At 41.8% G+C, this 14,919-nt stretch overlaps 1 protein-coding gene across 2 annotated transcripts in view; it reads right to left on the bottom strand.

Moving 5' to 3' along the window:
• DCTD (dCMP deaminase) overlaps nucleotides 1-10,524 on the bottom strand; it is a 30,102-nt gene extending 19,578 nt beyond the window's left edge. The window contains exons 1-3 of one of the 2 annotated variants that reach the window (XM_081269838.1): nucleotides 10,433-10,524; nucleotides 8,565-8,679; nucleotides 8,198-8,333 (exon numbers count right to left, since the gene is read on the bottom strand). In XM_081269838.1, coding sequence (XP_081125964.1) covers nucleotides 8,198-8,333; nucleotides 8,565-8,672 — 244 coding nt within the window. In that variant the 5' untranslated portion in view covers nucleotides 8,673-8,679; nucleotides 10,433-10,524. Of the gene's footprint in view, nucleotides 1-8,197; nucleotides 8,334-8,564; nucleotides 8,680-9,850; nucleotides 10,373-10,432 lie in introns of those variants that run through there. The other variant, XM_081269839.1, reaches the window with a different exon arrangement.
• Between the last annotated feature and the right edge of the window lie 4,395 nt (nucleotides 10,525-14,919).

Here is a 14,919-nt window from a genome sequence, read left to right as displayed (position 1 = left end):
CTGAGAATCCCTCCACACTGGTTCATTCACTGGCATCTTCTGCCACCAGCCTGGGAACAACAGGCTAAATCTCCTAAGAATTCCTCCATATCCAAGCTCAGCACGAGGACCAATATTTCACTGTCTTGACTCGGTGAAATATTGACTGTGGTAGTCATACATTTCAATGTAGATCTTTACTGTATCGACACTTTCACTGTTTTTATATGGGACGCTGAAGTGTACCGTGAAAATATTATTTTTGCATAGACCTAAAAACAACTAATCATTTCCTCTCTTTCTTACCATCAAATGCTTACAGAATCAAAAGCAGGATGACAGAAGCAAGAGATAAGTGGCTGCTACAAGGTGGTATCCCAACAGCCAAGCCCGCACTGACCCCCGGGCTGAGTTCGGGATTGCAGACGGGGAAGAAAGCGGTACAGCCCCATCCCCCACAAGGGACACTCCACTAAGGCAACCAGCGGCCACCATCTTGGAGAGCTGAAGTATCCACCGCCACTCTCCGACAGATTGCAACAACAAAACAGGTGTGTGTCACTCAGTTCAGCCCCCATACATAGGGGGATTTCGCATAAAATCTCTCCTAGACTTTCAGGGGAAGGGAGTATCACAGTGAGCTTGCATAAAGACTAAAGGAGAACTAGAGGCACCTGACCTTCAACCCCCCCTCCCATCAGCAGCCAAAACAAAACCTGTCTAGCCAGCGCTGGGGGAGGGGCAAGCAGAAAAAATCAAAACCACAGAGTGCCAGGGATCCCAAAAGCCAACAGTGTGACCCTGGAGATCCAGGCTGTCTGATTCGCGCGGCCTGCCCCGTGGCTACAGAAGGCGTGGCGCCGCAGAGAAGGGATTAACTGGTAAGCAAGAGATAAGTGGCTGCGACAAGGTGGTATCCCACCAGCCAAGCCCGCACTGACCCCCGGGCTGAGTTCGGGATTGCAGACGGGGAAGGAAGCGGTACAGCCCCATCCCCCACAAGGGACACTCCACTAAGGAAACCAGCAGCCACCATCTTGGAGAGCTGAAGTATCCACCGCCACTCTCCGACAGATTGCAACAACAAAACAAGAAAAACCAAGACTAGCAGGAGAAACCAGGAGACTAGAGGCAAGGCCCTCGCGACTGGGCAGCTGTAAACTGCAGGCCCGCCGGCGACAGTTCACCCACTGCCCGCGTAACTGGGCGGTAGGAGAACGCCCACCCGCTGGCAACTGATCACCTGCCCGCGGCCTGTGATACTGGGTGGCTGGAGACTGCCCGCCTGCCGCGACCGGGAGCTGAAACCAAACAGAGACAGTCCAGTCACACCCCCCAATTAGGGCACCACGGCAAGGAGACTGGGGCCCGTCATAGCAGAGTAGTGTCGTCACTGGAGCTCGGACGTCGGAATTCCTTCCCAGCGGAATCCACGTTAGCAGGCATAGTTTAACAACACAAAGGAGAGACATCAGAGTAATACAGAAACAAAACAAATCTATAGAAGAGAGCAGAAACACGACAATCAAAAAGAGCTGGAAAGTAACGTGGACAACATGAGAAAACAAGGGAAAAAAGGATTACAAACAATGCAAGACAACTCAATTCTACAGGAGGACATAGAAACAGGGATAGGGAAAGAACTCAAGGCATACCTAACTCGAATGGAAAGGAATATTAGAGAAGACATGAGACAGCAAGTCCAAGAAATAAAAGTATATTTTGAAAATGAATTAAACAAACAAATTCAAATGGCAAAGAACGAGCTCTACCAGGAGATAGAGATCTTAAAAAAAAATCAAACAATAATCCTAGAATTGCAGGAAACTATAAACCAAATTAAAAACTCAAATGAGAATATTACAAATAGACTTGATCAAGTAGAAGTCAGAACATCAGGTAATGAAGACAAGGTTTATCAACTTGAAAAGAATATAGTCAACACAGAAAAGATGCTTAAATCCCACGAGCAATCTATTCAAGAGATATGGGATGTCATAAAAAAACCAAATCTGAGAGTCATAGGGATAGAAGAAGGCACAGAGATTCAAACCAAAGGAATGGACAGCATATTAAATGAAATAATTCTAGAAAACTTCCCAGAGATGAAAGATGGAATGGATTGCCAAATCCTGGAAGCCTACAGGACCCCAAACATTCAAAACCATAATAGACCAACTCCAAGACATATAATTATGAAGATAGCCAACGTACAGAACAAGGAGAGAATATTAAAAGCTACGAGAGAAAAGAGGCAGATTACATTCAGGGGTAAACCAATTAGGTTAACGACCGATTTCTCATCACAAACTTTGAAAGCAAGAAGATCCTGGAATAATGTATTTCAAACGCTGAAAAATAATGGATTCCAACCAAGAATACTATATCCAGCAAAATTGAGCTTCAAATTTGACAATGAAATTAAAATCTTTCACGATAAACAAAAGCTAAAAGAATTTGCAGCAAGAAAACCAGCTCTGCAAAGCATTTTGAACAAAACACTACAAGAAGAGGAATTGAAAAATAGTGCCCAAAACTAACAGCAGGAGGTATCTCAGTAAAGGGGGAGGAAAATAACCAAAAAGCAAAACTAGCCAAACTAAAATAAATAAATAAAGAAGCATGACTGGAAGTACAAATCATATCTCAATTGTAACTTTAAATGTTAATGGCCTAAACTCACCAATCAAGAGACATAGGCTAGTAACCTGGATCAAAAAAACAAATCCAACAATATGCTGCCTTCAGGAGACTCATATGATAGGAAAAGACATACACAGGCTGAAGGTAAAAGGTTGGGAAAAATCATACCACTCACATGGCCCTCGGAAGCAAGCAGGAGTGGCCATACTCATATCGAATAAAATCAACTTCAAACCTAAGTTAATCAAGAAGGATAAAGAAGGTCACTATATACTGTTAAAAGGAACCATCCACCAACAAGACATAACAATCATCAATTTTTATGCACCAAACAATGGAGCTGCAACGTTCATAAAACAAACTCTCCTCAAGTTCAAGAGTCAAATAGACCACAACACAATAATTATGGGTGACTTCAACACACCGCTCTCGCCATTAGACAGATCCTCTAGACAAAAGCTGAATAAAGAAACTATAGAACTCAACAGCACAATCAATAACCTAGACTTAACCGATATATATAGAATATATCAACCATCATCAAGTGGATACACGTTCTTCTCAGCAGCACATGGATCCTACTCAAAGATAGACCATATATTATGCCATAAGGCAACTCTTAGTAAATATAAAGGCGTGGAGATAATACCATGCACCATATCTGATCATAATGGAATGAAATTGGAAATCAATGATAAAAGAAGGAAGGAAAAATCCTACATCACATGGAAAATGAACAATATGTTATTGAATGATCAATGGGTTATAGAAGACATAAAGGAGGAGATGAAAAAATTCTTAGAATCAAATGATAACACAGACACAACATACCGGAATCTATGGGACACAATGAAAGCAGTTTTAAGAGGGAAATTCATTTCTTGGAGTTCTTACCTCAAAAAAAGAAAAAAACCAACAAATAAATGAACTCACGTAACACCTCAAAAACCTAGAAAAGGAAGAGCAAAACAACAGCAAATGTAGTAGAAGACAAGAAATAATTAAAATTAGAGCAGAAATCAACGAAATTGAAACAAAAGAAACCATTGAAAAAATTGATAAAACTAAAAGTTGGTTCTTTGAAAAAATAAATAAGATAGACAAGCCCTTAGCCATGCTAACAAAGAGAAGAAGAGAGAGAACTCAAATTACTAACATACGGGATGAAAAAGGCAATATCACAACAGACACTACAGAAATACAGAAGATAATTAGAAAGTATTTTGAAACCCTATATTCCAATAAAATAGAAGATAATGAAGATATCGATAAATTTCTTAAGGCATATGATTTGCCCAGATTGAGACAGGAAGACACACACAATTTAAACAGACCAATAACAAAAGAAGAAATAGAAGAAGCCATCAAAAGACTACCAACCAAGAAAAGCCCTGGACCGGATGGGTATACAGCCGAGTTCTACAAAACCTTCAAAGAAGAATTAATACCAATACTTTTCAAGCTATTTCAAGAAATAGAAAAAGAAGGAGCTCTTCCAAATTCATTCTATGAGGCCAACATCACTTTGATCCCAAAACCAGACAAAGATACTTCAAAGAAAGAAAACTACAGACCAATATCTCTAATGAACTTGGATGCAAAAATTCTCAATAAAATTCTGGCAAATCGAATACAAAAACATATCAGAAAACTTGTGCACCATGATCAAGTAGGATTCATTCCTGGGATGCAAGGATGGTTCAATATACGGAAATCAATAAATGCTACTCACCACATCAATAGACTTAAAGACAAGAACCACATGATCATCTCGATGGATGCAGAAAAAGCATTTGACAAAGTACAGCATCCCTTTATGTTCAAAACACTAGAAAAACTAGGGATAACAGGAACTTACCTCAACATTGTAAAAGCTATATATGCTAAACCTCAGGCTAGCATCATCCTAAACGGAGAAAAACTGAAGGCATTTCCTCTAAAATCTGGAACAAGACAGGGATGCCCTCTATCACCACTTCTATTCAATTTAGTTCTCGAAGTACTAGCCAGAGCAATTAGACAGACAAAAGAAATTAAAGGCATAAAAAGAGGAAAAGAAGAAATTAAACTATCGCTATTTGCGGATGACATGATAATATACTTAACAGACCCAAAAGAGTCTACAAAGAAGCTGCTAGAGTTAATAAATGAATTCAGCAAAGTGGCAGGTTATAAAATCAACACGCATAAATCAAAGGCATTCCTGTATATCAGCAACAAAACCTCTGAAATGGAAATAAGGAAAACCACTCCATTCACAATATCCTCAAAGAAAATAAGATACTTGGGAATCAACCTAACAAAAGAGGTGAAAGATTTATACAATGAAAACTACAGAACCCTAAAGAGAGAGATAGAAGATCTCAGAAGATGGAAAAATGTACCCTGTTCATGGATAGGCAGAACTAACATCATCAAAATGGCGATATTACCCAAAGTTCTCTACAGGTTTAATGCGATGCCAATCAAAATCCCAACGGCATTTCTTGTAGAAATAGAGAAAGCAATCATGAAATTCATATGGAAAAACAAAAGACCCAGAATAGCAAAAGCAATTCTAAGCAGGAAGTGTGAATCTAGAGGTATAGCGATACCAGAGGTCAAACTGTACTACAAAGCAATAGTAACAAAAACAGCATGGTACTGGTACCAAAACAGGCAGGTGGACCAATGGTACAGAATAGAAGACACAGAGACTAATCCACAAAGTTACAACTATCTTATATTTGATAAAGGGGCTAAAAGCATGCAATGGAGTAAGGATAGCATCTTCAACAAATGGTGCTGGGAAAATTGGAAATCCATATGCAACAAAATGAAATTGAATCCCTTTCTCTCGCCATCCACAAAAATTAACTCCAAATGGATCAGGGAGCTAGATATCAAATCAGAGACACTGTGTCTGATAGAAGAAAAAGTTGGCTACGATCTACATATTGTGGGGTCGGGCTCCAAATTCCTTAATAGGAATAGCCCAAGAGTTAACAACAAGAATAAACAAATGGGACTTACTTAAACTAAAAAGTTTTTTTCTCAGCAAGAGAAACAATAAAAGAGGTAAATAGAGAGCCTACATCCTGGGAACAAATTTTTACCCCCCACACCTCCGACAGAGCCCTAATATCCAGAATGTACAAAGAACTCAAAAAATTAAACAATAAGATAACAAATAACCCAATTAACAAATGGGCCAAGGACCTGAACAGACACTTCTCAGAGGAGGACATACAATCAATCAACAAGTACATGAAAAAATGCTCACCATCTCTAGCAATCAGAGAAATGCAAATCAAAACCACCCTAAGATACCATCTCACTCCAGTAAGATTGGCAGCCATTATGAAGTCAAACAACAATAAGTGTTGGCGGGGATGTGGGGAAAAGGGTACACTTGTACACTGCTGGTGGGGCTGCAAAATGGTGAGGCCAATTTGGAAAGCAGTATGGAGATTCCTGGGAAAGCTGGGAATGGAACCACCATTTGACCCAGCTATCGCACTTCTCGGACTATTCCCTGAGGACCTTAAAAAAGCGCTCTATAGGGATACGGCTGCATCAATGATTATAGCGGCACAATTCACAATAGCTAGACTGTGGAACCAATCTAGATGCCCCTCAATAGATGAATGGATAAAAAAAATGTGGCATCTATACACAATGGAGTATTATGCAGCACTAAGAAATGACAAAATCATAGAATTTGCAGGGAAATGGATGGCATTAGAGCAGATTATGCTAAGCGAAGCTAGCCAAGCCCTAAAAAACAAATGCCAAATGTCTGCTTTGATATAAATAGAACAACTAAGAACAGAACAGGAAGGAAGAGCATGAGGAAAAGACTACAGTAAACAAAGACGAATGGGGGGAGAGAAACGGAGAGAGAAGGGAAAGCACATGGAAATAGTAGGAGACCTTCAATGATACACAGAATTATAAGAGGTTATGAGGGGCTAGGGGAAGGGAAAAAAAGGGAGAGAATTGAACAACAGCAGGGGAGGTAGAGAGGGAAGATGGGAGGGGAGGGGAGGGGAGGGGGGATAGTAGGGGATAGGAAAGGTAGCAGAATACAACAGTCACTAATATGCCATTATGTAAAAATGTGAATATGTAACAGATGTGATTCTGGGAGTTCAAAACACAATTTGAGTCAAATGTATGAAAGATGATATATCATGAGCTATGTAATGCTTTAAATAATCAATAAAAAAAAGAAAAAAAAAGCAGGATGACAAAAGTTTTTTTTTTTTTAATGTTAGCACATTTTTCATATAACTCATTACCATCAGCTATGAAACTGGGGCTGAGAAGACAGTCTTACTCTCTCCTAATTCTGATCCTGCCCTTCCTACTCCTACCAGGGTGAAGTTAAACTGACTATATGACTATTAAATCCCCTTAATCACTGAGCTATGTTTTTTTAATACCTGAACACCCCAAATGCTTCCTTGCTGTCCCCACATTCATTCCTCAATTCCTTCTCTAATTCTATGCACCTTTTCTCATTTTCTTTCAAACATGGAGGATTTGGCAGTTAGAAATTTATGGTGATGAAGGTCCAGGAACATTAGAAAAAGTAAATTAGATTAAATGCAGACTTGGAATTCTTCATGAGGAAACCTACAGGGAAGAGTCAACAAAGAAGAAAGGTCTTACATCATGCCTTGAACTTGGTTTCCTGAAAGCACATCTTTCCCATTTGGATGGCCTTAATCTACTTTACTTCCAACAGAGCCAGTCTGTTCACTTTCAGACATAAATACAGGCCTGAACATTATGAAAAATCAGCAACCAACATACGCAACTCAATTAGCCTCTTTTATGGCATTAATTGCATATTCTTTAGGAAATAAAAGGAAAAGTGAAGCTGTGGTTTGTCTCTCCCAGATAATTTCTGAAAGGATTCTCTCTGGGGCTCAATAAATTCTAAGAAGCACCCTCACCTAACTTCAAAGTGAAAATCCAGATAGGCAAGCCAAAGGTTTTCGTTTCCACACCTTCAGGCTTTTCATCTGACCACAGACCACTGTGGGATTGCAGAGGCCCCACAATAGGAAGAAGCGACTGCACCATCCATCTCCTTAGGTCCAGCTCAGCTTGATTCCTGCTTGCCAGAGATGAGCTTGAACTAACTCAGCAGAGAGACTGAATGAATCCTGCTTTTCATCAGAGCAAAGCTGCAGGCAGCACTTGGTGAGCTGACCCACTTCCTAGTAGTCAAGAAACAACCTCAGTGCCACTATGCGCATCCCTCAGTTATCTCTGCCAAGGGGCTGCAGACCTCTGTTGCTGCTCTGGTGTTGTACAGGTTGCCAGGCAAGCACACCAGGCCCTCCACAAGCAACAGAGCCTAGGACCTCAGGGCCAGGCTGTGGGGGCACTACCATGCTTCCATCAGTGGCTCTCTTTGGAAATGAACTTAAAAGATGGGGACAGGAAATTGGAGTAATTTAACAGGACTTTTTTTCTTTCCATTTAGTGGTAACTGATAAGGAAGATAATGCTTTGTGACTTTCTGAATTAAGCACCTCCCAATTAAGCTATGTCACTAATCAGGATAGAATATAAAATGCCTTACCATATGGATACTTGGTATCCAGCTTATTGTCTGCTGTTCTCCTCCAGGGCAAAAGGTCATCACTGCAACCATTTGGCATTCCATTGTACCCAATCCCCACAATCTTGTTTTCTGTATTCACAATGCAGGCTCCAACCTACAGGGAAACACATGCAAAACTTTGGTGGCTACAATTGGCTGGTCTACCATTGGGTGGGCAGTGAAGGAAACTAGAGTCTGTACGGGAAATGTATGCATGCAGGACTACAGCACAAAGGCAGCAGACTTACTCTGTATTTGCATGTTGACAGGCATCCCCTTTTGTATTCTCTTCACTTGTAAGCAACACTCTGTGACTACCCATACATCCCCTGTGAAACTCATTTACCTGGGAATTTGGATCTTTGCTTCTCTGTGCTGATAAGAAGGCCACTGCCATGAAATACTCAGGCCATTCCAAATAGTCATCCCGTTTTTTGCAGGAAACTTCACTCATGTTGAATCTAGAGAAAATGTTGAAAAAAAAGTATTTTGGTAAACCTGCTTTTTGATTCAATGCACCAAACTAAACTCTGGGTCTCTAAACAGACAATTTTAACTACATTTATCAATCAGGAGTCACAAAACATGGACCTTGGACAGTCTCTGGTCTTTAAAAAAATAATTTTACTATTTCAGAAGTATGAATTTGGCACCTATGACTAGCTTCACATTCCCAACAATTTCATCTTTTTACTGCTGTCTCATGGGATATTTTTTCAAGTTACTACATACAACAGACCTACAAATTGCTCTTCCTCCCTTATAATTTGGAGTCAGCACAGGAAGGAGAGTATAAAAGAAATGTTTATTGATCACCTAATAGATTTCAAACAGCTTGTTTATATACATCATCCCGCTCAAGCCTCATTTCTTGCTAAGGTAGGCAGTAACATCCCATCTTATAGATTTAGTAAACTTAGGGAATTTGCCCTAAGCCACACAGGAGTATTATCCATGCCCCTTGGACTCCCAAGTCAACATCTAAAGCTGTCCCAATTGAAAATTAACCAGATAATTCCTTTCCCTAGATGGAACTGAAGTTATAGAAACTCTGACGACCAGATCAAATGAAAACTATGAAAAGTGTTATTTCTTTTTTTTAATTTTTAAAAATACACTGTTATATATTTAAAATTCACATGTGAAACCCCAGGGGATTGAGCTTTTTAAAAGATGAAAAGTATTACAAGTGTGGCAGATACCTAGAATTTAATAAAGCATAATAATTGACACCTTAAAAAAATCACAATAAACTTTTTCTAAACTCGGGTTTCTGCAACATGGGCTTCACTCAGGGCAGGCACCAGTGGTCTCAACAATAAGGAGAGCCCATGAAGGTGGTCTAGACCTTCAGGTAGAAAGTCTTTCAAAAAAAGAAAAAAGAAAAAAAGATCCCTCAATTACTCAGATCACTGAAAAAGTCTTAAAAAAAAAAAAAAGCGAGAAATTCCCAAAACTTCCACTTCAAGCTTTGGACTCTAAACTTTGGCTCTAAGCAGTGCAGAAGTGCCTGAAAAGGATAAATGACATTTAACAGGTTAAATGCCCACTGATTCTGTTGCCTCAATTCTGAGGAGCCTGCAAACCCTCTTAACTAGAACACCCAGATGCTGTATTGGCCTGGTTGCCCACCTGGCGTAAGGACTGGCACCTGCAAAGGCTTTCGAGTGCCACGTAAGTACCTACTAAACAGGAGCGAGAGAGGAAATGGGGGAAGGCAGGCCAGGAAGGGAAAGCGGTGCATTACCCCGCCGCACGCCTGACCTGTCCTGTGCCCAGTGGAGCCCTGGGAGGGCTGACACCCAGCTGCACAAACGGAAGGGACCTGAGACTGGTATACAACTAGTCCCGGAAGACCGAGCTAGCCCCGCGCCTGGGCAAACCCAGGACTCCACAACTCCCTCAGCTCTGATCCAGAAACTAAAGCCCGCGTTCCCGCCCCAACACGTGGACGCCAGAAGGACTGCTATTTTCAGACTCCCAGAACCAACTCCCGCCGCCACCGCGAGGGAGAAAGCTCGGCAGAAGCAGCACTTTCGCCGTTAAATTAACCCCGGCGTCCCCGAGAGAAGCCGAGCCCCCGCCGCCACCCCAGGTGGTCCACTGTCAAGTTTCCCGCGGAGCAGGACTTCCTCAGGGCTCGCCATGCCCGACCCAGGCCCGCGAGCCCGGTACCCCGCTCCCCGGGGAGCCACGTGGCGCGCGGCCGCGTACCCGCACGGCCGCCCCCGCCCGCTCCGGTGCGGGCTCCGCTGGCCTGATGGCTGGTGCTCGTCCTCGCCGCCGCCGACGCCGCCGACGCCGCCGACGCGCGCCCAAGGGAAGGAAATCGCGAGAGGGGGCGGGGCCGCTGCGTGGCCGGAAGGTGGCAGCGGCCAGCGCGGCGCGCGCTCGGAGGGGGCGGCGGCCCGGCGGCGGGCGTGGACGGGGCGCACGGCCGCGGGGAGTCTCATGGTGTCTCCGCCTCCCACTCACTGTGCGGGTTCGGTTCGCACAGGCCACCTTCGGGTTGGGGAGTTTTAGGGCCAGGGCATCTGCGCTCATGATTGCCCCGGGGGTGCTGGGCCGCTTTGTGGAGTCGGATGGTTCAGATTTAGCCCCTGACTTTGTGCACCGCCCACGGCGGCCGCGCAAAGAAGTCAAGCAGCTGCTTGTCCGGCCCCGCCCAGCATTTCGTGGCGCTCGGTGGCCCCGGGTTGGGTGCCCGAGAGGGACCTGCTCCTCACCATTCCCAGGGGTCTGACCGTACCCATCTGAGGGCTGGGTGGTTTCTGTTGGTAGTGGTGGGATTTCTTTCCCATCTAGATCTCCTACCAATTTCTTTAAGCTGTTGCTTAAATAAACATCTATTATATGTAACTGAAAGACGACTCAGCGCATCTAATGCCGTGAAAATGAAAGGGGCAGCAAGTGAGAGGAACTGATTTTGGCCTTGGGAATGAGCCTGCTGTGTAGCGGTGCGCTGGAGGGGACTATTTGTCTCTGCCGGCTTCAGTTTCACACTAGAGGGATTTGTTTGGGCACGGTGGGCCTAAAGGCACAGATACCTCGAAGCTGTATTTGCATTTGCGTTTTGCTTGATCGGTTTACAGTTTCTACTGAAATTGTGTGGAAAGGCCTGAGATGTTTGCTACAGTCTACCACCCCCTCTCTACTCCCATCACTCTGGACACACATTACTTTTGGTAATTCCCCGGTAAAGTTTGCCCACTAAAATTGTGTAGGTTTCTTCAAATTGTTTAAGAAGATCAGGAAAAGGGGACACAGGACAATAGGAAAGGTCATCGTGAAGTTTCCAAGGTCATATGTCTCAAGGAACTAAATCTGATTTTCTTGCACTTCATAACTCTATTCAAACATCTGGCCCCTAAATCTGATAAAACATTGGTAAATAACAGAAGAACCTGTTTTACTCATGGGGCTTGAGGGATACCCCCAATGTTCCATAAATAATAGTTATTGTAATAATCGTGAGTTCCTATCTGCACATCCCAGATCTGAATACTAATCCAAACAAAAGCTTGTTAACTATATTAATTTAGCTTAATGGAGGAAGAATGATGAGAATAAACAGTTTGTTCTATCCAATTTCTCACTACAGCAGACACATCATTCTTCATCTCCATGGTCCAGTCTGTGGATTCAATAATTAAATTATGTACTGCTCTTGGTGAATGCCCGGAAAGCAAAAGAGAAAGATGCTTCATTGTTAACTATAGATTTTTGGGTGGCCTTAATAAAATTCAGACTTGAAAGAGCAATATAGATTAAGATGGTGATTTTTAATGTCAAATGGACTTTCCTTGACTGTCTTGTTGCCACTAAAATGTATTATACCCCGAGTCCCTTGTTTCCCTCCCCTGCCCCCCATTCTATTTCTTGATCCTTGGCAGGCTCATCCATAGTCTTTGGATCTTCATAGATGCATTTCTCTTCTTACCAGTCTACAGCCGATACATCACCAATTGCTGCTGGTCCTTCGGCCACAACATCATTAAGCTTTTTCCTTCCTCTGCTCAGTAAAGGCTGTCATACATAATTTAGTTACTTCTCATCATTCTCCATTTTGGTCAACTCACACATTCCCCTCTGCAATAAATTCAAGATCCTGCTTGCTGCAAACACATTACCCTGAATGTTCCTGCATTTCACTGAAAGTCCCTCATCTTAAAGATGGCATCATTCATAATAGAGGAAGCCCTTCTGATTCATACTTCACAGTTTAAGGTTTCACATATTCTATACCAACAGCAAAACCTGGTAGCCTGGGGGGAAAAATACATTTTTTGGTATATCTTGCTCATTAATACCTTGTAACTCCAAGTGTGACAATAGGCATTAAATCTTTCTTGCAAAGACCTGTATTTTGGCGTATAATTGAGGATCTTTCTTCACCCACCATAGACACAGAGGTCTGCTATGCTTTTAGTCATATATAGATTTGTCAACTATATATTTGTCAAATCTCCTCCTTGCTAGGGAGGGGGTTTCATATGGGGGGACACTATCAGCATGTTGCTAGGGACTATTGTCACAAGCTTTGGTGTCACTCCTTTAATTACAGGACTGCTTGCAGGTTATCTACTGGTCTATCACGTAATTTAGAATATATTTCAGTATCTCAGATGTGAGAGACCCAGATTAAAAAGACAGAAGTCCAGGTAAGATTCTTCTGGGACTATCTCAGACGGGACTTTGGATGGCATTCATGGATATCTGTTCTACCAAGATACCACCTACTCTTTATCCCACCTCCTGTTTGCCAAGGAGGGATATGCATTGAACCAAGGAGATGGAGGGAAGGGGTCTAAAGAGAGCCAATCTGTGCATCAAGTATGTCAGGGGGAAAAGGACACAGGCTGCAGGATTGCCACACTTTGAATTCTAACTACTTCTTACTACCCAAGTGACCTTCAAAAAGCTCTTACATGCTTGGAGTCTCTAGGCGGTTGACAACTTTCATTCAATCATTTTTTTATTAATTCTCTGCTATATTCTAATGCTACAAGTGCCACAGTGAGCAAGATAAACCAGTCCTTGCTCCCCACTCCTCCCCCAATAAATGCAGAACTGAAACTTCATTGTTGGCCCAGCTAACAAAATAATTGTTAATATAAGTTGCCCACTGCAATATCTTTATTCTTAGTTTAGTGGTCATCAGGAGCTCAACAGATAGTTGGACAAAGAAGGAAAATACCACTTTGACTATTTTTCGAAAGAATGGTGGTTTTGCTTTCCAGGTTGCAGCCCAAGCTGGAGGAAAGTGTTTAAACCCTGAGAAAGGGAAGGATTGTATAGTATATACTAAAATAAGAAAAAGTCAATGAAAATTCTAGGAAAAATATTAAATATGTGGTCTTGTCAATTTATACAATTTTTACATGTGTTACATCACGAGGTCAGATATTTGTGTTCAATGAAAGGAAAACAGATTGCAAATAGACATGACAGAATATTGCTCTAGGGGGGTGGGGGAAGCATGATTCCTAAATAGGAATTTTTCCCATGTTCTTTATTGGTGCATTATAGTTGCACATAATGGGGGGACTTTTAGTTATATATTCCTACATAAATACAATATAATAATATACTTTGGTCAATATTATTCCCCAATATATCCCCTTTCCCTCCTCCTGGTCCCTTTCGCCTACTCTACTGATCTCCCTTCAATTTTCATGAGCTACCCCACCACCACTACCACCAGCACCTTTCTTTTCCTCTAAATAAGATTTTTATTATGAATTGAGGCTACCAATTGCCTTCATCATTCCACATCTTTGAAATTTTAATGATCAATGAAGAAATGTTAATGTGGCATATGCACAGGTCTGGGTGCTTTGCTATTATATAATCAGAAAATATTTGTTGACTAAATGAACAAATTAATAGAAAGTAATTGTGCCAAATTGTACCAAATTGCTTAGAGCATCCAACTCATAAAGGTAAGTCTGTGAACTCTAGCTATATTCCTCTGCCTCCTTTTTCTTCTTGTTTTAGTAGACATGGAGAAACAGAATACAGGGAATCAAGGGCAAAAAGAATTGTTTCCAAGGGGAAAGAATCTGACTCTTAGGATTTTAGTCTTGGCTCGAAAATGACCATTTATGGCACCAGAATGGACCACAGCTGGGAAAGCCGTCTGCCTTTTTGTGGTACAACAGCTCTCCTCATGACTTGCTAGTTCTGGGAGCTGAACTTGTAGCCTCTTTCATACATAACTGGTTGAAGTTGATGGAAATTACATGTCTTATCACTTCTTAAAAGAAAAAAATACATAAAATGTAAATCTAAAAGAAATGGGCAATTTTCTTGTACCACTTTATATTTCTGTGTAAGTTACCAAGTGCCAATCATTCTTACTTTTTAAAATTCAAATTTGTCGAGCAGCATGTAAGCTTTCAGTGTTGTACAAGAAAAGATAATGCTTCAGGTGGAACCGTCACTTATGCTAGTTCTGTGGAAGTGCCTACCTAAAAAAAATTTATCAGATTGCTGGTTTTATAGAAATATTAACCATCTCATTAAATTACACCCTCTCCTCTGAGGTCACCATGGAATCTCCTGGAGGGTAATCAACAAGGTCGTGAGTGTAGAATTCTTTATTGACATCAGAGTTCTCTCATTTTGTAGTGTGTATTTTAACTGATGTAATAAGGTAAATGCCTGAGAATCGTAAATGAAAGTCCTTGTTAAGTTTTATT

Source organism: Spermophilus citellus, assembly GCF_964194105.1.
Source record: "Spermophilus citellus genome assembly, chromosome: 16".
NCBI lineage: Eukaryota > Metazoa > Chordata > Mammalia > Rodentia > Sciuridae > Spermophilus > Spermophilus citellus.
This window is presented reverse-complemented; position numbering and strand designations above follow the sequence as displayed.